The sequence below is a fragment of the Diprion similis genome, chromosome 2 (genome assembly GCF_021155765.1).
Source record: "Diprion similis isolate iyDipSimi1 chromosome 2, iyDipSimi1.1, whole genome shotgun sequence".
Lineage (NCBI taxonomy): Eukaryota > Metazoa > Arthropoda > Insecta > Hymenoptera > Diprionidae > Diprion > Diprion similis.
Window position 1 is genome coordinate 13,997,870 of NC_060106.1, and position 26,694 is coordinate 14,024,563.

General features: G+C 40.1%; 3 protein-coding genes across 5 annotated transcripts in view; all 3 read left to right on the top strand.

Moving 5' to 3' along the window:
* LOC124416162 overlaps positions 1-21,139 on the top strand; it is a 51,202-nt gene extending 30,063 nt beyond the window's left edge. Inside the window, exons 2-10 of one of the 3 annotated variants that reach the window (XR_006930758.1) lie at positions 14,440-14,734; positions 15,393-16,813; positions 16,901-17,078; positions 17,213-17,386; positions 17,516-18,759; positions 18,918-19,322; positions 19,403-19,531; positions 20,011-20,143; positions 20,517-20,643. Coding sequence is in view for 2 of the 3 variants with exons in the window: in XM_046897087.1 (XP_046753043.1) it covers positions 14,483-14,734; positions 15,393-16,813; positions 16,901-17,078; positions 17,213-17,386; positions 17,516-18,759; positions 18,918-19,322; positions 19,403-19,531; positions 20,517-20,703 (3,990 nt within the window). In the remaining variant the exon portion in view is untranslated. Of the gene's footprint in view, positions 1-14,439; positions 14,735-15,392; positions 16,814-16,900; positions 17,079-17,212; positions 17,387-17,515; positions 18,760-18,917; positions 19,323-19,402; positions 19,532-20,010; positions 20,144-20,516 lie in introns of all 3 variants that reach the window. The other 2 variants (XM_046897087.1, XM_046897088.1) reach the window with 2 other exon arrangements.
* Positions 21,140-22,002: 863 nt separating this feature from the next.
* LOC124416266 lies at positions 22,003-22,814 on the top strand. The gene is made up of 3 exons (XM_046897196.1): positions 22,003-22,049; positions 22,185-22,310; positions 22,517-22,814. The coding sequence occupies exons 1-3, from the start codon at positions 22,003-22,005 to the stop codon at positions 22,698-22,700; spliced, it is 357 nt and encodes a 118-aa protein (XP_046753152.1). The 3' UTR covers positions 22,701-22,814.
* Positions 22,804-26,476, top strand: LOC124416267 (mutS protein homolog 5-like; the record flags this gene model as incomplete). The annotated part of the gene is made up of 11 exons (XM_046897197.1): positions 22,804-23,342; positions 23,426-23,596; positions 23,698-23,899; positions 24,011-24,212; positions 24,322-24,555; positions 24,659-24,797; positions 24,913-25,279; positions 25,432-25,644; positions 25,729-25,869; positions 25,951-26,024; positions 26,098-26,476. Coding segments are annotated over 11 exons (2,412 nt in total), but the record flags the coding sequence as incomplete, so codon positions are not given.
* Positions 26,477-26,694: the final 218 nt, after the last annotated feature.

The following is a 26,694-nucleotide window of genomic DNA, read 5'->3' on the forward strand; positions in this document are numbered from 1 at the left end:
GTTATGCCAAACGTGACACTTCAACAAACAACAATATCCCCTAAAAATCGTTCCATGAAAGTTGCTAAGGTTAACTAAGGAAGAACCAAGGATCGAGCCGCGACACAAGCTGGTTCACTTCCGCGTTCACACCACGGTGTTATAGCTAGAACCGGTGATGGACGGTGCGGCAGACAAAGGCATCTGGGACTCTAGAATCATTGCAGATGAATACCACATATATATAGAGATGGCTTGTACTCCGTGGTGAAATTATACGTGTGAATCGGAAGTGGTGCGACCATCGAGATTGCCTGGGTGTTGAAATTAGGTTGCGGGGGGCGATGATTAGATAAGATTAGGTGCGAAGCTATGGTGTCGGTGATTCGGTGGAACGGTTTTCTCGATACAATTGACTTTTCTTCACCTATGGACTGCAGACTTTGCCTTTTTCCTTTACAATTAGTCGAAACCAATTCAAGTCGCACGTCACTTGTGTGTAAGAAATGCGTTACACATACTGTAAATGGAATGAAATGTCTGAAGATCTTCTGGGTAGGTACTTGAAATACCGCAATAATTCGACATTTTATTACCGGAGAACGGTTCTCCCGAAGAAAGTAAGGAGGAAGTAAGGAAGTAAGGAAAGAAGTAAGGAAAGAAGAAAGAAAGAAAGAAAGAAAGGAAGGAAGGCAAACCATGCCGACAAGCCTTGTGGCCACTGCGCCAGTCTGAGGAAATAAGGAAGTTGGCGAAACAGCCCCGGAGAATAGACACTAATTTCTTGCGTTATACGTACGGCATACGCGTATATTATATGGATATGTATACTACACCCAAGAATACAAAGTATACATGGTACACTTGGTAGTATAAAGCGCATGCACATCCAACTGTACCTACGTTGGGTATGTAATTATGCTCGGTTAAATCCGAGCCGCAAATAATCTGCACATATAAGGTTATTCACGTATCGGGGATATAGTATTGACGAAGGTATGCGTATATATATATATATATATATATATATATATATGTAGATGTTCATTGAGTATGTACCCAAATTGGTCTTATCTATACGTATCTATCCATACGCGTCACCTACGGACAGATCCACGTCGACGCACGCATGTGTGGCTTAATGCCGAAGAAGAGGGACGTACGTCGTCGTCGACGTTCCTTGCTTCATGCACACGCGAAAGTATCCCATATGATATGCCAGGCGACTCGAACCCGCGGAAGGAGTCCGTTAGGATGATTACCATGCGTTAGACTCGGCGAGTCGCACACGGCTGTTACCCTGCTTCAGACATGATAGCAAAACCGTAATTTCTACAGCTGATTTTACTTCCCTTCATCCCTACCCTTCCTCTGTATCTATACCGTAGTTCAACGGTGTCGGTTAACGCTGTCCACGCACTAGTTAATTAACTCTAACACAAGTAAACGATTACGCGTACAAGTCAATCCGCGTTGTATTTACATACACTTAATTATTTAATCTCGATTCGATTAGGTATTTCAGACTCCATGCATACATGTTCGAATATTGTAATTAACTTTGGCGGGCTTAAGCCTGTCGAGGGATGAGTGAAATATTATATTTTACAGCTTTAATCCGATCTTTCATCTTTATTCATCGTTCTTCGAGCCGTTAGAAACGGTCATATTTTGTTTTACGAATTCACGCAATGTAACGGATTGTTGAAGAAAATTTTTTCTATGCAACTACGAGTTCTTCTCTGTCGCGATGCTTTATTTCGCTTATTCTATGATCTCATCATCCGATATCATAACGGGTCTGATCATCTTCCTTGTAAAAATTACCTTCACGAAATTCTGGAGCTCCAGCACAAAAGTTTTGGTATGAAGTGGACGAACTGGTATAAGACCTGAACAAAAACTCATGCATTTCAATTCCTTATCGTTTTTCTTGGATCTTTTCCCGCGACGCGTTTATATCGCGGTGCTTCATGTTCACGCCTATCGCTAGGTTTGTGGATCCTGTTAACGTCAATTAGACCTTCATTTTTTCTCCGATGGTTGTAAGGAAGGTGATAATTTTAAAGGCAAACGGTAAAGTTGGATGTCACGTAGCCGTACGACGCCTGTCGTCACGACACGGTGAAATTCTCTATCTTTTTATCCTGTTTTTCTATTCTATTCTCTACGGTGTGTCGAAAAAAAAAAAACAAAAAAAAAAAAAAATCGCTCGAAAGCTACCGGACGCTGCGTTTCAACGTGCGTGCAGGTATTTATCTTCCGATTCTTGATCTCTTGAATTCGATCGTTGCAATCGTCTGCCATGCGCAGATTATAACTATGCGGCTGATCGTGATGTAATGGAGTCTGTATGTCTGTACGTCTGTACGTCTGTACGTCTGTCAGTTCTCTTTAACGGTCGTAATTCTCAACCGGTTTTCACTGCGAGATTTACGGTATCAGAATTAAAGAAGAATAGGTGAAATAAGAAAACCAAATCCGACTCGCCTCACTGCAGCACCGAGGCAGAAACCTACTTACTTACGTAAATACTGCAATGAACGCGTTTTGTCGAGTTTCAATTCCATTTCATCCGTCGAAATTCCTGCATCGCGCAGCTACGTATATCTATATATAGTAGGTATAGCTGTAATGCTGGAGAAAACCGTGCTGTTGCTGTTGTTGGTATGTATATAGGTATAGGTAGCTATATACGGATTTGCATCAACTCTCCTTGCGCCATTGTCATTTTGCACGATCGTATAATATGTATACAATACCTACCCCGCGTATTTGTATAACCTGTGTACCTACGCTCTGGTAAATGCGTGCAAGTATTACAATATCGCACACTCGGCCGTGCGGTTTCTTCGACTTTAATGCAAAACTCTTTCACGACCTTGGAGACGGTGCGAATAACGTAGGTACCCTCCACCAGGACGCTTGTTGGTTCGCAATCAGTTATTTACCCACATTCCTGCGCCGACTCCCCCGAACACTGCAAGCCAACGTTGCAGAGGCCATTTTTTCTTCTCATCCGTTCAACTTTTACACCAGAATTGTACAAGGAACAATTGCACTTTGTGCAAAATTTGAAAGAGCATTTTTCATTTCTTTTTCTTCTTTTTTTTTTTTTTTTTTTTTTTTCGTGTGTGTGTTTTTGCTCAGGTGAGTTTCTAAGATGATTCAAGCTTCGAATCTGCCGTTATACCTACTTTGAAAGAACCGCTTTTACTTCTACCGCCCCCGGCAATGAAAGGCGAGTCAACTTTTACACTGATTACTCTAGAAAAAAAAAAAGTATCGTGTGACAAATGGTTCAAGAATGAGACAAAAATTCCCATTCAAACGAATTATTCGCTACGTTGCGATAAACGTGCATTAAGGGAATCTAAAATTAACTTTGTCGATTATTTCTTCTTCTTGTGTTCTGACCGTCAGTATACGAATGGCAGGCGTGAGACGTTCTACTATCGCAACATTAACCGCAGGGGTAGAAAATACCACCGATCGGTCAACCACGCCCTCCCTGCGATACACGCCGACGACGAGTACGTGGTTTGAATTCGCCATGATGTGAAAAGATCCGTCAAGGACTTTGAAAGGTTTTATCGTTGACTAAAGATATTCGAGACGAGCCCGCGCGAGTCCCATAAATGTGTGCAACATTTGCAGGCCGGCTAGATACAAAAGGTATATTTGGATAATAAATAATAATAAATGCCTTGCGAAATCGCGCGTATGCAATGAGATTTGCAAATCTTTGTCTCTACAGCGAAACTTGTCATGTCCCGCGATACGTTGGTTATAATAATTCTATACGTGCAAAAAATCAACGTGAATAATACAGTAAGTGAAGCCCTTTTTCGTCGTCGTTGCTCATTAATTTACTATTATTATTATTTTTGTTGTTGTCATTATTATTGTAGGATAGGATATGAAAGCAATATCGCACATATTCAAGGTGTATAATAGAGCGGGAGAAAGGGGAAGAGATGGATCCACGTGAGTCTGTATCGAGCCAAAGGCACGCGTTTTATACTCGTATAGAATTGCTTGCAGTGCGGTATATCGGAAGGATTAAATTCGTGCGACGACGAAGTTGTAACGTCGAGAAAAAGACGCACGCGCGTCTCCGAAGATGTGGAACAACTCTCTCTCGTCGCACCCTGGGGCCATGAAGCAACGTCGAGCTCGACGAAGCTGCCCGAATACCCTTCGTACTGGAAATAGGCAACGATCACCTACGTCGACGATCTTCGAGGTCTTTATTATTGGTAGAACGAAACGGCCCCGTGACTATAATTTATTTGTGATTTTAGATTAAATAACCGATTGCACTTTTAAATATAATAAATTGATTATGAATTTTAATTAACCAGCTGTAATATATTGAGAGATTTTTTAACACATCGTTTGCATTCAGATATGTTGATTAATCTGTCTCTGATAGAGGAGAATTCACGATATTTCTTTTTCGTCTAGTTCTATTAGACTTCTTGCTGATCTTTGAGAGCTTCGATGTCGAAAAGATTCTTCTTCTTCTTCTTTTTTTTTCTATCTTCTTCTTCATCGTCGTCCCAGTAAAAAGGAATTGGCCATTAAAACGGTTTGCCTAATTATCGATTTACTTATAGTCGCTACAGCAGTTTTATGTGTTTATCTCATGTGCATACGACGTTGCTAAACAAGCTGCAACGATGAGGTCACTTGGTGGATATATAACTATCCTTGGTTTATTTTTTTGTAATAACTTGTCATGTTTTATCATTCGATATGTTATGACGACACGAATGTTTGGATAACCGGTTGCAGGTTAAGAAAGATGGTAATAACATCCTGTATAATAATTTCATTTTATGAAATTCCAACGCGTTTATACTGTAATTGGAATTAAAACAAGGTTCGTTTACTTACGCATATTACGCCTGTATAATATACATCACGTGTATGTACGTATTTACGTAGGAAACACGAAAAAGTGGTTTAACTTTGTACCACCGACGACTTTCTCATCCCTCGGGCAAACATACGGATGTTCGTTAACCAATACGACGACAAGCCTCTGACCTACAACCCAGAACCTAAAACCTAATACGATACGGCTTATGTATCGTACCTACCTACGTACGGATAGACGATAGAAGATAGTTAAGCGAGGCTTGGCATGGACCGGGGATGTCGATATGCCTACGTAATAGACCCGGTCGTCGCATCGAAGATAGGCAGGTACCTATATACTACATAAATATATACAACCAGAGTTAAATCCTCGAGTTCTCCGCCACTGCAGCAAGATTCCTGATTGAAATTATGTAATAGGAACATAATTAGTCGAGTGCTAGGAAGAAAAACCAGTATATCGTATGTAAAGATGGATACAGGAATGAATATAAATTACCTATACCGATGGTAATTGAGCTTTGCTATTACGGTTCTATCCTCGGGGCTGACACGTGCAGCTTTCGGTGCAGGGGGTGAGGGGATTACGATCGTCGATCGCCCGGCTTACACATACTTACGGATAACTATTATAGCGACGAAGAAGGTGATTTGGGGGAGAGAGAGAGAGAGAGAGATTGCGAAGACCGAGACCCAACGCGATGCAGGAATTAATAAGAAACATATAAGCAATCTCCGAACAAATGGATTAATTTTTGTTGTTTTTCTTCTTCGTTTTTCATACCTATTTCCTTATACGGTTTCATCTGTTATTGTGTCTGGCAGACTTTGCAGGTGCGAAATAACAGCCTCGCCGTGCATTGTACGAATGCAAATCTCTGGGAGGGGGGGAAGCTTTGTCGACACTTTTTCAAAATGTGTCTTCGGAGACTCATGCATATATGTATCGGTTACAGTCGGCTATTAGAAAACGCTGCTTCGTGTCGCGAGTGCGTAACGATAAGGTGTAGAAAGGAATACGCGACGATTTCTAATCTCTCGATCTGCAGGATGTATATATGTACGTGTGTATAAGTATCGTACGTTCGTACGTATGGTTATATCTATAGACTTTTCTCAGTCATTAATGTCATTATGCACCTCCTACAGAGAGTTACACCCATTCTGTTCCTCGCCAATGATTCAAAAATGCATAATTTTACATGGCCACACACGCGGTAGGTATAAACATACATTCTTCAGTATATCTGTATTATAGGTGAAATAATATACGGCAGTTAATTACGCAACGGTTTATTAGCCTCTGCAGGTTCTCACAGAATTATCATTATAATACGCTGTGGGTAGGATTGCTCAGAATAACTTGATCGTTCCCGCTACTTTTAAAATTTACTCAAACTACCGGGTCAATCGACGTAACACTTTTCACATATTCAATCGTGGAAGGAATGTGGTCGTGGAGCGATCCTTTCAACCTTAAATATTTTTTTATTCCTCGGAATCCATCACTGTGTCACGAATGCGCTAGAATTTATTCCGCGATTGTGAAATAGGTGTATCGGGGTTCCTCGTCGTCGCCTCTAACGATGCAGTTAAAATACGACTTTAACCCCGATTGCACGAAATCGCCTTGTCGCAATAAATAGATGGGCAATTTGATTCTGGTATCGGAGTCTTCGCGGTTACAGCTACGGTGGGAATCGCGAGGTCAGTGCCATCGACATCACCGACTAATAGGTATGTATCCAAATATTTGAGAAGGTCGAAAAGAGAGGCGAGATGCGGAGAGAGAGGCATTGACCCATATCGGAAACAGGGACGGGGCCGCGGCGCCTTTACGTTTATCGAAACGTGTGTACCTGTGTGTAATATATATATATATATATATATATGCCTGTATGTATATACACTTGTAATGATGCGATGGTATACGAAAATTCCAAGAAGACGAGACACGAGAGTGCCTTGAATGTGGAGCGCGTCTTCTCTTCTCTTCTCTCCACTTGTCTGTCGGTGCCAATGCGTCGCAGTACAGAGACTGCGCTGTGCTCCGATGTGCAAAAAAGATACTTAGTCATTCGCATTGAAGAAAGTAGATGTGTCACTCGGATGACTTTGACGCAGGTATATAAAATACAGGCATCACTCAAGTATACGCGACGCATCTGTGTGGTGTAACCTTGCGCTTCTGATATACCTACATATGTGCCGATTTCGCGACGTGTCTCTCGGATCCGAGGAATTTATACTGTGTGCAAATTACAGTATCATTTTAGTGCTCTTCTGATTTAAACCGAGGGACTGGGACTTGGTTAATTATATTCACCTATTTGAATGTATATATATTATATATGTATATGTAACGGATAGATTATACGGTCAATTCGTATCAACGCGTTTTGCCTGAATCGATTTATGGTAGCTCGGTCATCTCTTTGATGGACTTTCTTTTGCCCCTCTCCCCCCCTTCTTCCCAGGGTTTCGTGCCGAGATATGTACTGCGGTATAAGGTAATTGACCTGAAAAATTGAAATGCCTCATAACTCACGAGGCGACGTGAGAATCGTGGCCGTATTGATTATACGCGATTGACGGGTGTACATGTGTACCTTCGCGGCTTTCTATTTCGTCAAAAAGTTGCCAAACCAGCCCCTGAAAGACCTTCGAGTCGGTATGAACTGCACTCCTACACTGGCGAAGTATCTCGTCGATACGATGGGAAGAAACCGATTCTAGGCTGCCCGAGGGTCATGCTTAAATACTGATCGAGCATGAGCCGCAAGATCAATTTCGGTTATCCCTCGGGCCACTTCGTTCCACTCTCTCCGATCTTAGGGATCTGGTGGATGACTTTCTTCCGAGAGTAACGCCACGACCTCATTCTCAAATCCGGAACTTACGAGGATCGGAACCACTTGACCACTCGGCAGGTACTTCTCTTACCCGCCTCCTTACGGCCACGCCTTAAATTCCTTCGCAATTATTATTCTTCTTCTTCTTCTTTTTCTCCTCCTCCTCCTCCTCCTCCTCCTCCTCCTCCTTTCTCTTTAAATTCTTCTTCTTTTCATCAAAACTCCGCAGGTATTCTATGTATGTATGACGCGTTTATTACAGGTATTATATTCATACGGCTTACAGGAATCACTCGCAAGGTCTCGCGCATGCCAATTAGACGAACTTCTGAACCGAATGCCATACCGCGGTATAATATGCATTATGGATAAACGCAGCATGTAAACGTGAATCAGGCTGCGATGATTTTTATTTACATCATTGTTAATTTTCTTAATTTTCTCTTTCTCTCTTAATAATTTATCTCCTTTTCTTCACCTAGCTTCTCCGCGTGACAGATCTTAGGTGAAGATTTCTTGTGCCACCACAACGGTATTATACATATCTAGGTATAAATAAGCTGCAGTATATCTACAACGAGACGCAGATTTTCTCAGGCGATTTGGCACGCTTCAAGATTCTTAAGTAATTCAGAGGAACCCAAAAGCTGTCCAGATATTCTCAGGGGTTTATATTTATTTGGCGTAGGCATACGTATATAAGTATACCAGAAGTTCCATTCGGTATAATGCGAATGGTTCCGTATGTATAATTTACACGCCGGCTTTGAATCGCCCAAAAGATTTACATTTTCAACCTTCCGGCTGTTCGGACATATTGTTTTTTCTGACAATTATTTAGAATAGAGTCTTTGCAAGCTTTACCGTACAAGCTGGGAAAACCGGATGATAATAACAACAACAACAATCACAATATCACTGACATTTTGCGCCATACCTGATAGAGTATGTTCCCAAAAGTCTACGGTGAACTTGTTCCAAATCATCATTGCGCGGATGAATTTATATGGCATACAGTTTAACGAAATAATTTATCTGAAGATCCAAACCGATTGCAATTAATTCCGAGTGAAAACTCATTCGCAGCTTCCCCTTAACGGGAATTTAATTCGCTCTCTGAATTCCAGAGTAATGCACAGGTTGGTAGGTATAAGTTATAAGTATGTATGTATATGGTGAAACGATACAGATCAGAGCAGCGGCAAGCATTATTCGCTCCGTCGTAAAGTATGAATTTCTCAGAAAGACATCAGTTTGCTCCGGGCCAGGTGAACCTGACCGAATGGCATCCAACCTTGAAAAAGCCAACGGGCTCTGCTCTCGCTGCTTCTTCTTCTTCTTCTGCATCTTCCGCGTCGACTGTTATAACTTACCTCGGGATGAACAAGAGTAGTAATCAGCGGTGCAGGTATAACCAACGATCCGTTGCGGAAGAGGAGAAGGAGGAGGAGGAGGAGGAGGAGAGGCTGCTTTTGAAGGATGTGTGAAGGTATAATGAAAATATGCATGCAAGCGGGCAAAAGTTGCGGATGTCCATCCTCATTCTGCGTGTCTTCTTTATGCTTCGGCATAAAGCAGCCTCAACTTCCAGGATATCGACACCGGCAGCTCCTCATGTAACGTCCACACGTATCGGCTCGATGCCCAGCTCTGCCGATTTATAAGACAGAGCCTGAACAACGTTCGGTGGTAGTCCTCCATTCTCATGGCGTCAATTAAACGAGAGTTGCTACCTGGCCGCAGATCTATGAGCGAGCAATCTGCATTCGTTGGATTCCTTGCTGATGCTGTTGCTGCTGTTCCTGCAGCGCCGAGTTTCTATTCAGCTGCGGCATGAGACCGGTAAAAATCTTTACCTCTCTAAGCTCATCTCGTCTCCCTGCCTGAACGATCAGCTTCCGGCTTCCATCTTTCACCTTTTACCTGCCTGCAGCTGCTTGTACCACCCTGAGGGTGATAAAGTTAAGGCTGTATTATAGCTCGTTATTCCGGATCAGAATATACGTGAGCATGATGTTGGATTCTTGCAATTTTTATTTTACCTATACCGATTCACTTATCCGTGTCCAAGTCGTGATCGTCGATATAAAATACGAGGAAACTTTTACTGCTACTTCCGGTCTTCAAAGCTTTACAATAACGATCCGCTGATCGGACTTCAGGGATTCAATTTCACCGGGAGTGCTTAATTTTACGCGTGTATTATTACCGACGGAATATTTTTACCTCAAGATTTAACGCTGCTTTGAGCATTGAAAGTTCGTCATTGAATCCACGGATACCCGCTTTGCGTATGATTTATTCTGTATTTATGTAGCCTCGAGTATAACGAAAGTTCGTGAGGATCCGAATGTTTTACGCTTCGGCAAATTTAAACAAGACTCCAGAGCCATCCGCCACGGTGTTACGACCTTCCGAAAGAAAGGATTAAGACGATTACGGCGCTAGCAACCGAGGCGACCTCACGGTATAACTAAACTTTCGCCGCGGATCAATTTTTCGCTGATAATAATTTTATCGTTGCACTCGGTATAAGTCTGACGATGAAGGCAAGGAAAACACCGAGTCCCCGCTCTCTTGCCTCTTGTCCTCACGACATCACAGCCGAGTGCGTCCTTCCTTAGGCCGGGTCAAGTTACCTTCCTGGTTTCATTCACTCCGCTCTCTTAGTCACCTCACTCCTCGTTCCTCATCGTCTGGCGTCAACTCGGGTCAAGACGCGTCTGAAGAGATGTGACCTGGCGAACGGTGCTTCGCCTAAATCCATTACCGAACAGAGAATCTATGGTCTTTACCTGGTCCGATGCGGAAACGATCGCGCACCTCGTACTTTGCACGGCTCAAAACTTTAACTTAACGTTTCTACCGTAAAGCCAGGTAAAACGGTTCTGCTTTTGCAGGTACGTAAATTTTTCACTGCCACGTTTACCCACTCTGCAGTTATCTCGCATGCGGAAACTCTACTCTCTACTCCGTGAGACGTAGACTTGTCCTCGCGAGAGGCTCTGACCTGCAGACGCGGTTGACGAGGTGGGCGAATCCGATGATGTAGATAAGATAGCCTTGCCTAGCTTATACCGCGTCTTCTGGTACACATAAACCATTGTATTTGTACATTTGTGTGGTTGTACGAGGCGGTGCAACAATGCTGAGAGAAGGAAAGGACCTTGTCCATTGCATGTATAGATGCTTCAACAGATGCACTCATGCCTCGGCACAGCCTCCAATTATACATCGAATCGACGCCCACGGACGAGATTTCACCGCTGGACCATCTTCATTGTACAGTGATCCCAGAGAGGGATTTAAACGTAGTAATTTTTGCTAAACGGTATTTATTTCAACAGCTCGCTCAGCTGCTCCGAGTATTGACCCACGTTCTATTATATGCACATACACCATTGTCGGATTAACTCATATGAAACGGTAGTAGTAAGTACGTCTTTCTTCGTTGCTGCCAACTTACGAGGCTCTAGAACAACGTTTCAGGCAAAATTGTTATACGCATGGGTTGTATAAACGCATGAACTGGCGCCTGGCGGATACTTCGTTCTTATAAGTGCTGAGCCTCGCCAAAGGAGAACTTATACGCGAGTCCAAGGAGGTATAATAATTCAATAGATCTTCAGCTACGCGTTATGCTTAGAAGGAAAACAGCTTTATCCTTACACTTCCATTTGCGGTTAATATTTTGCTGGCAATGGACTATGGAATGCATTGTTTGGCTGACGGGGAAATCCGAAATTTCAATGACTTTTTTCCTCGAATTTCTTTCATACCTGTACGGGGAAGTCGACGAATCGGAACTTCCCATGTTCATTTGACATAGCATGGGTTTTTTTTTAGGAACAATTAGAAACGAACGGGTCGATCTAAAACCTACGCCACGGTTGATGTAATTCTCTTATATTTGACAACAGCCTTTAACTCAAGTGTGTCTAATTGTGAGTGGTGGCGTCTAAGTGACACTGAGTTTTACGTGACTGTACTTCGGCAGACTTATGGTAAATTGCCTTCTTTTACGCATTGCCATGTTATAAACGTAGACCATCAAGGTGGTAACAATTTTGAAATTAGTGTTGTGCTTCGGCGTTATAATGTGAAATAAACTCTCTAAAACAAGGACGATTGTAAATTTAATACCTCGGAGCGCGTAGACTTGTTTATGGTCTATTACGTCCGTTGTATATCCAGCGCAAATATTCATTGGAAAACTCGACGGTTGTGGCGCCATGAGATCTTTATTTTCTTCTGGTTTTGTTGAACTCGCTGGCACTCCGATCGTCCAGGTTCGATGACTCAAGATCGTCACAGGCTGGGATATCATAACCACCCGCGTCACGCATGAGTTGCCGCTTTGTAACGTAGTGGTACCGGTCACTCTGGGTATCTTAGGATTGGTAAAAAACCGGGGAAGCCGAGAATTCCGGAGGTCCGAGTTCCTGCATCATTAATTTCTATATCTTATTCTTGAATCTAACATAGAGAATCGTGCGGTCTCTGGCAATTCAACTGTCCGATCACAAATCATCGTTTCGGCAGGCGTGGCTATATATATGCTGCACGCTCCGTGATAACATCTCTGTAAATCGGTGATCGGCCGGAGGATTCTTGGATCCTTTGGCACATGACGAGATCAATTGCGACATCGCTAGGATCTATCGTAGCTCGCGTTCAAATATATATATATACATACACCACGGCGTCGAGAAACGCCCCTGGCTATCAAGCCTTTTCCTCGATGATCGCACGGTAACCGTAGGTAACTGTGTTAACTGTATTTTACGCTTGGGTGATAAAAAATGCGCGCAAAACAGGTGCTCGTTATTCGATTTAGCATTTATTTCTTTGTGTTCTTCGGTCACTGCTACAGTAACTTCGACGCTACCAAATATTGAGACATTTTACTAACGGGATGACCGCGGCATTCTGTCTCGGAACCGAATTTCGGCGGTTTAGTGGGAAAGAGGAGAAGGTGAAAAGAAAGAAAACGAAAAATAAAAACAACCAGTCATCAATACCCAGGACAAAAAACTCTTCTGCACATAATCCTCAAATAGTCGGTAAAAAGGTTGGATCAATTTTGATCGCGATGCAATTGTATAGATACATCTGCCGATTTCGTTGGACCCAAAGAATACTCCATGATCGCAGTCGGTGGTCGTTGGCTGTTATGTCACTTATGCTTACGTTAGCGGTACTCGAAGTCTATTGCAATCCAAACTGCGGCAAGTCTAAAGGTAGAGCACCTGCTCTTCAGGCCAGCACAGGTGAATGGATTGCGACTTGAGAAAAGACACACATCTCGATGACAGTCTGGATGCGAGGACAGCGTGAGGTTAAACGGTGTCTAACTGTAAGCGAACTGGTCTAGCTTGTCCGAGCATCGCCGACCATGGCTTGTCGTTTCTTGAGGTATCGGCGTTTGCTCGTATAACGCCACGTCGAAGCATCTGCAACATTCATAGTTGGTTGGATGCTAGGTAGGCTACTACTCCTGCTCCTTCTCATGTATACGGTATACCTGTTACGTACAAAATTACGGTGACCCTAACTAGGATGCGGACCGTTGCATGGTTCGGAAATACCTGAAGAATGTTACCTTATTGTCTGCGAATCGCGAAACCGATCGGAGATATCGTGAGACGAGCTTCTGCCAACGTACACCCGCAGTGCGCCTGGTGGTGCGGTGTCGGGTCACGGTCTCGAGCAATTTATGCAAATAATTGTATTTTTTAGGCAAGCAACATCCGTTAGGTATGAGAAAAATTAATAGAATAATAAACGAAGAGTAGGAGAAAAAAGATGAAGATAAAAAAAAATTAGTGAAATAACCAGGAGGTATAAAGATCGAGATACGCGGATAGCATTAATTTGCATTAATAATCGATAACCTTTAACAATTTGTGCCGCACCAGCATATATGTATTGTAAGTATCGGGCCAAACATTCACGTAACGGAGATATATCCAAGCTATTCGTAATGGCGGAGTAGAGAGTTGTGCTTCTAGACTATTACGTCGTAGCATTACGCTAGTCTCTGTATCGATTCAAAGTTCTATTTGATGCATTCGAGAGATTCTTTAACGATTGACAACATTTGATACGAAGTCTGGTACAAGAAGCGAGACGTTGATCGTTGTACTGGACGTGGACTTTCATGTCGGTATTTTAACTCCTATTTCGTGACACATTTTCTCCGGCTATACGATAATTCGTCCGCGAAATAAGTGTGCGATAAATCATTTAATTATGAAATTTATGATCCCCGCTGTGAAGCAATGACTACGTGAAGGTGATTCATGGGTATGTCGGTAAAAAAAATGGAAAGCTAGTTCGACCGTCCCATCTGTCCGCTGCATACTCAACCGCCTAGAGTTGAGCACGCATTGCGTGTCCCACCGCTCCTAATTGAACCACTTTTCGAGATATCGTGCCTTGAGAAAATATTTATCTCCTATATGCGCCCAGGTTACATGCGGTGTGTTACTTCCAATTAAAGCGTAGCTCTTCCATTTACATAAACTCTAGAGTTCATCCTCGAGCAATTACCTATACGACGTTTCCGTTATCCATCATTCGTTAGAGTATACAAATGCATTACACGTAACCATGCATATCGTTCCCCTCATCACACACTGAATTGTATAACGAGGTAATTATTTGCCGAATGTATTCAACCAGAAATTACACTAACCGTTCTTTTCTCTTCTGGTCATTGCAGGGTCGCCATGTTCCTTGACCCCTAGAAGCGCACCCGATCGAAGATGGGGAATAACAGCAGCTCCCATCACCACCATGCACAAAATGGAGTGGCTCCTGAAATGGGACCGGGATGGACCCACTCCTTCCCACGGGAAATGCAGCGACAACATCTGCAATCCTCGGGTCACAAGGTTCTCCCTGAACCCCCGAATCAAAGGCTACGAGCAACGAACAATGGAAACATCATCCACAACGGTGGGACCATCAGCGGACGGAGGCCAGCCGCGCTGACGTTGCCACACGATCTTAACAAGGTAGGTAACAAAATTTATTCGCAGTTGTCTTAATTTAAGACTGATGCATAATTTGCCTCGTAGTAAGCAGTTTTAGAGAAGCAGATTATCACATTCTGGAGATCTATTCGGGTTATCCGATTCACTGAGTTGATTTTCTTGCATCACCTCACGTATGAAAATCTCTACTGTTATCGCGTGTGATCAACTTTCCCAGAGATCGTTCTGGTCGATTCTCGCATTTATTATTTTGCTTTCGGAATTTTTAATACTCGGACCCTTAAAGTCGTCAGTTTTTATACTTCATGGTCATGGTTGGGTGGAAAAATGCACTCACATCGCATCCGATTGCGCGACCGTGACTTTATTCATGGATTCGAAAATGTGCCAAATGTCAAGTACTTCCTATGTAACCAGGTCTCGTGCCTTTAAGCGCGTTTCTCTCAGCTTTGTGCCATTTTTAGAATACTTTCATACTCACTGTCGGTCTGAGGCACTTTTCAACGCTCTTTTAACTGCAACACATGAATGCATGCAGTTTCATTTTCTTCTCTCACACGCAATCTAGATCATCTTGCATACGATTACTCGTTCAATTTATACCAACATAATAAGTCCTCTTTCTATAATCTCGACGCAAAACTACAAACCTCTGCCAACACCCTCATTGTTGTTTCAGCAAGCTGCCTATCGTACCAGAAGTGCGTCAGCATCAAATTTTGGGCAACCGAGAGCTCAAAATGGTGATCTTCAATACCAGCACGGGGATCCGAGAGACAGGGAATTCCAGGAATTCAAAAGGTTTGGAAGTGAACCCGACCTCAGATACTCGCCCACTGAACAGGGGAGATACGAGCGCCATCATGGGTATCCGGAAAGAGATTCTAAAGAACGAGACAGCAGATACAACAAGGGTAAGAAGAAGTACAAAGCACCGCCTCCGCCGAATGGAGACGGCTCATCGCCGGACTCCTACAACTGGTCACCTGGTAATGACAGAGAATTGATGAGGCCTGGAGAGGAAATCCGACCACCGCCTAGGAAATCGAGACTCTTTAAGACTCGCGCCGAGACGAAGAGGGCTCAGGCGAATTGGAATTCGCTTCAAGAACGGGAAGTTGAGAGCAAGAAGTGGAACGACGAGCAATCCGGCAAGGAGAATCTTGTTTGGAAGCAACAGCAAGAACGCTGGGACAAAGAAGAAAGAAGACCCAAAGTTTTCGATGGAAAAAATACACTCCAGCGGAGTTTGAGCAGCCCAGAGTTTCAGGCCGAGCTCATGTTAGCCGCGAGAAAAGTTAGGAGTAAAATGAATTATCAGAGGGAAGGTCCGGTGGGTGAAGCCAGGCCTACGAGTCACAGAGAATATTTATCGATAAATCAAAAAGAATTCATTGATGAGAGACGCATCGAAGGGAAGAGCGCAAGACAACAGGAAGAACGGTTCGTCGACGAACGGAGAGCCGAGAAAAAGAATTCGAGAAACCAGGAAGTTTCCTACGATCATAGAAGAACTGAACAGCACGATAGAGGGTTTCAGAGGGGGCCTTTGAATGATCATCAAAACGAACGAAATTCATGGCGAAATAAAATGTTGAAAAAATCTGCGACTTACGACGATGAGATTGCTGCGTCACAACGTATAATTGCCGAGAAGAAGTTGTTCATTGACAGAATTGAGAAGCGTGGACAATCTTTGGATGACCGACTCTCTGATAAACAGAAAATCGAGAATTTTGAAGAAAGGAGAGTTGATCAGCATCGGCACCAAGTATTCGACGATTTCGTAGAGATGGAAAAACGAGGCGAATCACAGACGAGAGCTGAGAGTCCTATGAGACAGTATAGGGACAAAAGTAACGATCATAGAAGTCAGGGTTCAGGCAGGGAAAGTACCCCAGAGCCATCAAAAAGTAAGGATCTCGCAAATTTTGATCTGCGTAACAACATTAAAACGGATTTCCGAAGCAGTGGTTATAAAAACGGGGAGAATAGACGTTCAGAGCCTATTCCGAAAACAGACAATCAGGAATTAAATTCGAAAGAAAAGCTGTCGAGGAAATCGGGTGTCAGGAGTACACCAGTGAAAAATTGGGAGATGTAAGATTTTGCAAATTCATTTCAATCCTGAATGGAATTAATCCGCTTTGTTTTTAACAAATAGTGATTCTTATTTTCAATTATCAGATTACCACCAGCTGGGAAATCGCCTCCAAAGACATTCTACTTTGGCATGGATATCACTGCGACTTCAAAGGAATCACGAGATCTAATGGAACGTCAGATGGAACAGATTCAAGCAAGGCTTAATCACAACAGAGAACTTAGTAGCTCACCTGAAACCTCACCTGGTGAGATGGATGATGTAAGTATATTACATGTTTATGAACGCAAAATTTGAACAAAGTTTTGATAACTCCAGTATATCTGAGTACCTATTGTACTTATTGATTTCGTATAAATGGAAAAACTCAGCAATTTCATGAGGATTAAACGTAGAATTTTCAGGATAAGATACTACATACCGGCGAGGACATTGCTTTGAAGTTACGGCCTACACTGCCGAAGAAGCAATTGGAAATTCCTAGGTTTTCACCGTCCGCTGCTTGGAGATTGCTATCTGCATTAGATGCCCCATATCCCACTATGAGTACAGCAAGTGAAGAAGGACCGGTATGTCCCTTACTCTGAAAATAATTCGAATTTATATCTTATAAAAAATATTGCCTAAACAAATAATCTTTACTGTGATATACTCCTTTGTTGCAAAAAATTTTTTCAATGCTTTTGTTTGCATTTTAGGTGTTATTCGAAGAACGCATAGAACGTTTATCGAGACCACCGCCACCTCTGGTAGCTCTTGGTCCACGAAGTTCGCACGACAAATCTGGAGACTCCGGTATTTCCGGTGATGCTGGAGCTCTCAATGACGACCCGTTGGATATAATTCCAAACCGAGCAAAGGCTTCGATTAGACCAGCATGGACACCTCAACAAGATCTGGGCGAGGAATCTAGTAGCGATGCAGGTGTTGATTCTCCACCGCCTATGGCTACACCAGTCAAGTTTCCTCCAAGACCTCATGTTTTTTCTCTATCCTTGCCCAGAGATGACAACAGAATGTCGTTGTACAATCCTGAATTCAAGAACAAAGAGTCGTCATCTTTTAATTCCTTGCAGAAATTGAAAAGGTCTGTCTCTGGAGCTCTCGGATTAGGAGCCATAGATGTTGACCGGAAACAAGATAACGATGTTTTAGATGGGAATTGGCTTTTATCTACGAGTGCTCCAAATTCTTTGCAACACACTCCACCAAACGTTGAAGGAACTAATACACCCTCTCCAGGATGGGAGACCAATTTTGCGGAAAATGAAGATGACGAAAAGCCTGAATTTCCGATCATCATGAAACCACCATCGTTTTCTTATTTAGCCGCTGGTGGACACGTCATGTATCTACCTGAATCCAATGCTACCGAATATCAAACGCAGAGTCTCAATTATCGTAACAGTAGTGCTGAGGAAAAAAATTCAAATAACTCTAATACAAAGTATAAAAAGAGTACAAACGAATCGAAAAAAGTATTCAGATATCCCAGTGCAGACACTCAGAAATATTCCAAAGAATCCAAGGAGTTTGGGCTTTTCAGGGAAAGACGATTTACTGATGGTGGGTTAACGTCAAGAAAGTATTCAAACTTTTCAAAATCATGCGAGAACATTTCGGAAATGAAACAAAGAGAACGTTCACCGTCACCTGGACCGGAAAATTTACAAGATGTCAAGGATAGTTTATCTGATCTAAAGTCGTCTGCAAAACGTAATTCTAAAAGTAAACGGTTTACATTCCAGTCAACAGTACGACAAATTGAGAGACGCAGACTAGCAGAAAAGTTGTCTCGAGAAGCGGAAGCTAAGGAACAGCAAAGAAAAGGAGAGTTAGAAGCAATGAGAAAAGTCGAAGAAGAGTTTCAGAAAAAACGTGCAAGAGAAAAGGCCAATATTAGGCAACAGCTTCGACTGTTCAACATGGATGAAAATACCGGGTACTCATATTTCAAATATTCATGATTTTCTTTCCATTAAATACGTATTCAGAGCTGTTGTTACTAGAACAAACATCAAGATTTTTTCGAATGCATCTGACTCGATAAAATGCAGTTTCAGTGATTTATAGTTTTTAACAAATACATTTTGTATACAGAAGCCTACCAGTTGTCTGGGACAATACGCAGTTATCTCGTGCGGACCCTGACGGTGCACCTTCATCATCAGCTTCATCCCCTACCTCGGCGCCGCCTAGTAAACTATCAGCGGCTAGAAAAAACAGTGCTAGTAGTGACGAATACAATCGAAAAGCTAATCTTAGTTTACACCATATGCATTCTGAACATCGGCAACATCAACAACAAAGAGAGTATAAAGACTACAGGTCAAGGTATTACGACTGTGGTCCTGAAAGCGCACCACACATTGAATTCAAGCAAACTACAATTCATCCAAAAGTCGTGTACGATATTCCCAAGAGCGCTCCTGTCTTCGTTGACGCAAAAATTCATCCAAACAAACCATTAAATCTCAGTTCTACTCCTAGGTCAGACAACTATAGGTGAGTTTCAGCTATCATTGATTTGATTAATATATCTACTTTTCAACTTCATAATTTCTTTTGCTTGTAACTGTGTATAGGAAAGATTTTGCACACGGTGCCGTAGCAGCAAGATCGTCGCTGGCAAGCAGCGATAGCGAGTTATCTCAGCCAAATACCAGGCCACATTCACGGCAAACGCCAACTAAAGTTAGGATTCATCGATCTAGGTAAGTATCGTCCAGTATTAGTTTGAAAATCCTATATGCTTCAGTTGATCCCTTATATTAAGTTTGAATTGGGTAACAAATCAATAACGCTACAGCATGTTGCATGACCGGACAATTTATACTGACTTACTCTTTATACTGTGACGGTAGATGCATATTCAGAATATTTCGCTTTTCATTAAACGATGTGATCAGATTAAATGTAAAACTACAGTATATTGATGTTCTTCAAGTGAAATATGTGAAATTTTCCCAATATTCATAACACATATTATAATCCGCTGCGTTTCCCTTTTGAATATGTATTCCTCTATCAAATGACTCGATTCTCTTACTGTTCCACACAGGTACCTGAAACCTGGAATTATATCTATGAACACAACGAATCTAGCCATTTCAGCCCTGTAACTTTGTACTTATACTATAAGTATTTGCAAGAAAATTGTTAATGTTTGGCATTCAATTTTTATTTCATGCAGGTTTTAAGGTGGGCATAAAGTAAGTAGTCTTAACACCTCTAGTCATCTAACAACGCTTCATTAAAACAAACGCAATCAACCACTTCTAACTACGCCTTGGGTTGGGTGTAGTTCACAACAGTATAACGCATAGGTGGGTGCTCAAGATGTACAACTGTTCGAGTCAAATATTTGAAAAAGTACTGATTTATTATATAAAAATGATAGCGAGCAAAGTTATGTTCAGTGTGATAACTGCACACTCCAATGAATAGAATGGTAATTCTTGTTGATGTTGAGATGCAAAATGTAGTTTCAGGTCTGTAGTACAATAGATTAATTACACGGTAGCTTACATTCAATTTTTCTATTAGTTTGATATAATCTTCTTTCAAAAATGATGGATTGTAATTTGGTAAGCTGAGGTATCATTATCTACCAAAACTATGCAATGCATCATACTAATTTACCCTAATACGCTTCGCTTGTATACCAAGATGTTAAAAAACTAAGTATATTACAATTAGGTCGGCAAGCCCTGCCAGGAGCCATGAGGATGCCAGCTCGGAAGAGGAATCCCCCGTCGAACCAATCACACGTGAACGAGTGCCGTCAAATAATTTGATGCTAAACGCGATTCAACCATTTGTCAGGGAAAAAAGTTATCGACCGATATCTTACAACCCTCAGTCTTCTCCACCCATTCCTAGTTAATTTCTTCTGAAAAATTGCGACTTTAATCTGTTAATAATAAATAGTAAATGATAATAATATATTAAATATAGTTTTATCAATATTTTATATACAAAATCATGTAATATATCATTGTTTTCTGTTCTATGAATTATATATGTACATATAAAAATCCTTCCAAAGAGAATTTTTCTGCAAACGCAATGCCCTAAAGTATAAAGAGCTAAGTAAGTTAATTTAGAAATTTGGGATATTTCATACCATAAACTGAAATTTCTGCAATTAATTTCTATTATTACGTACATACATTGAGTAGTACACTTGTTGGTATTGTTCAATCGAAACTGATTCATTAATTTTAATGGTATGCTCATAATTCACAATAACATCATCTTAAAAAATATGTTAGGCAAGAAAAAAGAAAAAAAAATGTGTCATCGTGAAATTCACAAGAAAAGCAAGAGAAGTATTTAAGCAGAATATCATTAAGTTTCGAAAGAATGATTAAATTTTTAATTCATTAAATCGCATTGATGCATGTACAAAATTTGTACCGTTATATTACTCTAATAAAAAATATGATTTCAAATCCTTTGAAATTTTAAGCGCACATTCAAGCTATACAAATTATGAATATGTATTACTTACAGTAATTTTACCAAATGTGTTCTCTGCTGCTTCTTTAATGAAAAAATCTATCGTACATATATTTTTAAATGTGCGCAAGTATTAACATAAAAATCTAATCAAAGATATAGTAACTATTATGTGTGTATAGTTGATGGGCAACATTATTTGTATCAATAGTATTAATTTTTTGAAAAATATATTTTAATATACACGGGCTTAGGGAATATATATATACATTATTGTAATTATGTACAGGGAATTTACAAACAACGAAATTTGCTCATGTAATGTAATCAAATAAAAATCGTATTTTTATTGAAATAATTACTCACCTGATCGATTGCCCGAGAATAAGATGTACGTATACGTTTTGAAAGTCTCTTCCGTCATTTCTCGTTGTGTTCTTTTCACTGTTGCAACTCAAAATAATGAGAACTTTTTCACTAGTGCTGAAATCGGCTTCCATTTTTGAACAATTCGAAAATGGTATTCAAATGTTTTTTAGGTTTCACGCATAAGTTGTTTAGGTCGAGTAACTTCGATTGTTTTTTAAGTCATCTGCATCCATCTCTGTAAGTTAGATTCAAGTTTATTCGATATTAGCTTATGTATTGAGTAAAATTAAATATTTGCACATTGAATTATAGGTGCCAAATGACGACAGTTGACAGTACGCATTATTAGCGCAAAATGGCAAGTGGAAAAGATGAAAAAACAGATCCATCAGAACCTGACAAGTAAAAATTGTGTTTAAATTATTGAAATTAATACCTATTCATGTACATCTGAATTCGAAATAATGAGTCTATTTGGTTATGTGATACGTTTTGAAAATGTATTAAGTAATCCACTTACATACTTTGCATTTATAGGCGATATCCATTTGAGTCTCTTTGTGACGAAAGTTCAGATGAGGAGACAGTTTTAAGTTCAATTACAAATAATCAAGGAACAGCAAAAACGGGCGATGAAAAAAGTCGATCAACGGAAACTGAAATGTAAAAATTATGACTCGATTGAAAAAGTATTATAGATTGATGAAATACTGTTTTACTTATTCTAGTTTACATTTAACACTGCTCAATATCAACCACTGATATTACCCTGTTGCATGATTTTCTGCCACATCTTTATTTCAGTTTACATATTTTATAATATTAATTTTTCACTAATGTAAATATTTACCACCGATATGCTTATCCAGTCGTTATCAATTCGGGTCTATAATATCCAGCGAGAGCTTGAACCAAGAGGTGTGCATTGGTATAGGTTTGCCGGACAGTAGCACCTCTGCCACAGGTACTAAAAAGAAGAACGATACTTCTGTAAACCAGTCGTTGGATGGACTCAGTTCTGATATTGATACCGAAGAGGCTAGTAAACAATAGAGTTTTAACCATGTAAACGAGACGGCTTTAGGATATATATATATAGGATATGTAATTTTCCTCATTTACTATATACGTGTCACCGTGTTTATCGATAATTTTATTTCAGATTGTCCTGTCAATCATATATCAGAATGGCCAGTTGGGCGCTGCGTATTACAACACTGTAACGTGTGAGCTATACATACTGGAAGATATAGCTGAAAGCAGTTTGAATTTTGACATGACAAATATAATATACAGGCAATCACGACCGAGTTTTATTATTACAACTTCAGGCATGGCTGAACCATTTTTGACGCTTTTGAAGAAATTCATTCTTAAAGAAAATGAAAATGTTCCACTTGAAACACCGAGTTCAAATAATCGTTTCACACGACTAAAATTTAAAATAATGTCCAAAAAGGAATATGGATTTTCTTTGTGCAATACTCGAGTTCAGCATTTGAAGCTAGAATTCGAACCTGATGATTTAACTGACGAAGATAGAATTTTGTTTCTCAGTTCAATAATTAACTTCAATTGTTCTATCATGATTCATGCCCTGGGACTACTTTTGAAATACCTGGACAAGCATTGGAACGCAATGGCTCTAGATGCAATTGGTCAACCAAAATTTATGCAACTGCACAAGCTTAACTTGTAAGTAGAAGAAATAGTTGCTGAGGAATCGTATGAGCTTCATTTTTTCAGTGATTCATATTCCAAAGTCTATTATACTTCAGGAAAGATATCGTTATGGTAGATAACGAAACATACAAGGGTTTGCAAATTGTTAATCCACGTCATCATCCGAGTTTATTCAAATTTGGCACTGCAAGCTCACTTAAAGAAGGACTCAGTTTGTACAGTATTCTGAATCGCTGTCAGTCTCGCCCGGGTCTTCAATACCTGTGGAAAGTATAACTCTGATATGTAATTATGAATTTTGAGGTGATATCGTTTTACAGTAAATGTACTTCAGTCCCCGTTTTATAATGCTACTTCTCTCCTGTAGGTCGATGTTTCAACATCCTACATGTGATGAAAAAGAAATAAATGAGAGATTAGATGTTATAGAATTTTGCTTGGATCCGACAAATCAAAATATTGTCCAAAATATGCTACCATGCTTATCCAAAATCCACCAAATAACCAAAGTAATGAACCGGCTTTCAGCTCCACAAGCAAAATCTTCAGAATGGCAAAGATTACACAAGGTGGATTGTTAAATTAATTTTCCTCACAACGTACTGCTAAAAGATATGTGACTTTAATAATTTCATACGGCATATTGAAAAATCTACAATTTGACTATTTTTGTAAAATAGACACTTTGCAACATAATCCATATAGTGGACATTTGTGGAACCTGCAAAGATGTCTTGCCATTATTTACGAAAATTGTCGACAGTGCTACGGATGAAATGCATCGACTAAGATACTTTATAGAATACATTGTTGACTTTGAATCATCCAAACGGCAAAATAAATTTGTCGCCCACGTAGGAGTCGATCCACAATTGGATCAACGTGAGTAGCATATTAAATGATATATAGTAACAGAAAAATCAAACATTCACATGAAAATCAGCCAGTCATGAATTTACATCAATTATTAAACAATCCACACTACGCACAGTGAATCATGAAAATCAGACGCTGCCTGAAGTCCTGAGTCTGATGGCTGAACGAGATCTGCAAGAGTTACCAGAGTTTGTAAAAGCCTGTAGTATGGTGTACCTTCCAGACATTGGGTACCTACTAGCTGTAACACATTGGGAAAGTTCGCCTCCGGAAGATTATGAACTACCCGGCCTGGAATTCAAATTCGTGGCCAATAACATTTGTCATTATAAGAGTCCAGGTGCAGTAGGTGGGGAATATACTTTGACACTTTGACTTTGACTTTGATACATTTTCAGTAAAAGTTAATCTATAAACTACACTTGTTAAACCATTGTGTAATATCATCCCAGAACTACAGAATACAGTTGGTGACATTCTCGAAAGGATTACCAAAAGACAGAGCCAGATAATGTTGCAGCTGGTCCAGTACATCACTAAACACATCAAACCAGTTATTGAGATAATCAAATACATTGCTAAATTGGATGCGTACGTATATTCACTGCATTCTGTTATATCCATTTAAAAGCATGAAAAGTATGTAAGATTAAGATTTGAACTTGGTTCGTTAGCAATACTCATGTATTCTTTATGAAAATTACAGGTTGATTTCTTTGTCGATAGTCGCACGTGATTTGAACTATGTGAGACCAAAAATATCAAAGTCTAAAATAATAGATATCAAGCAAGGCCGTCATCCACTACTCGAAATAATTAACTCCAGCTTCATAACAAATGACACACTGTCCTCGCAGGACAATAGTTTGGTCAAAATCATAACTGGTCCCAATGCTTGTGGTAAAAGCATTTACCTCAAGCAAGTTGCGGTTATAGTTTTTATGGCACACATTGGTAGTTACGTACCTGCTGAATCTGCAACTATAGGTGTTATCAAGCATATTCTAACACGCATACATTTTGCCGATACCATGGCGTTCAACGCAAGTTCATTTATGGCTGATCTCAGACAGGTACATAATAACTATACACTTATTTAAATTAAATAAATTTTATTTCTGATGACATTTTTTAAAACTGAACAATAGAGGAAAATTGAGTTGGATAATCTTGATTACAGAAATAAGCATGCATTATTTTGAATGTTGTACTTGAATTCCAACAGATGAATAGAGCTGTATCTGATGCAACTTCCGATTCTTTAGTGATAATTGATGAGTTTGGAAAAGGTACTTCATACGTAGATGCACTTTCATTGCTTGCAGCTTACATGACGGATTTCATCAATAGAGGAGCGGAATGTCCACACATGTTTGTATCAACACACCTCCATAGTGTTGTTAACTTAATACCACAGACATCGTTGGTTGAAAAACAAGTAAAATCATGATTTTTGTAAATTATGTTTGAAGTATCAGGTAATCAGGTATCGAAAGCAGCTCAATATTAAGTGATTTTTTAGACCTTAGATTTCTTAATCAATCAAGACGGGACAGTAGTCTTTCTCCACAAGATTACCAATGGAAATTCTGGGATGAGTTTTGCACATTCTGTTGCCGCTGCTGCTGGTCTTGATTCAAAAATTGTAGAACGTGCTCTATCAGTAACTATTGTCATATTTTGTAATCATCATTTTTCCTATCACATAATAATCATTGAGTGAACGTAAACTCAACTCTTCCAGATATATGAAAGCAGGAAAAAGAGGAAACTGATTCATAAACTTGACACGCTTAACGTTTGCCAACGAGAAAAACTGTAAGACTTTGTTTTATGGGTAAAATGTAAAGGTCGTTTCAATTTTTACAAATAATCTTCCATTATCTATAAGGGCTAAGAAAATCTGTGAACATCTGGTGAAAGAGAAGGCGAATGTCGATATGGATGGACTGAAGTCTTGCATAACGCGAATGTGGTCCAAAGATTTTGGAAATCAATCATCGAAGGACAATATAATATAATGAAATAAATTGTATAATATCGTAACGCTGCTTACATCTACAATTTATTCTACAACATTGTATAAGAGTGTGCACACTTGGCAGTGATTCTCGTTATAGGGATATATTGATACGACGATGGATCAATGATATATTCTTATCTTCATACCATTAAAATAAAATAATAACTGTATCATTCTGTGACTAGAAAAACATTCTCAGAACATTAAAACAAATTCAACAATCGATAATTTATTTTATTTCCTTTTTAATTGCAATTATAAAATATGTACTACGTCTCTGGAATAAAAACATGCAAAAGTTCTCAATTATTTCATGTAATTTCTTAATAAGAAATTCGTAGGAATAGACTCTTTCTTGCTAGCGCGCATATATATATATATATATAAGTTCAACGGTGAAATTGCATAATTTTTACTCCGATTGTATCTGAATTTCAAACGCCAACGTCCAACGACAGGTGCTGC

Coding starts and splice junctions, on each gene's coding strand:
- LOC124416266 (XM_046897196.1), top strand. CDS start 22,003: ATGGCAAGTGGAAAAGATGAAAAAACAGATCCATCAGAACCTGACAA. Junction 22,050..22,184: donor GATCCATCAGAACCTGACAA/GTAAAAATTGTG, acceptor TTGCATTTATAG/GCGATATCCATTTGAGTCTC. Junction 22,311..22,516: donor CGATCAACGGAAACTGAAAT/GTAAAAATTATG, acceptor ATGCTTATCCAG/TCGTTATCAATTCGGGTCTA.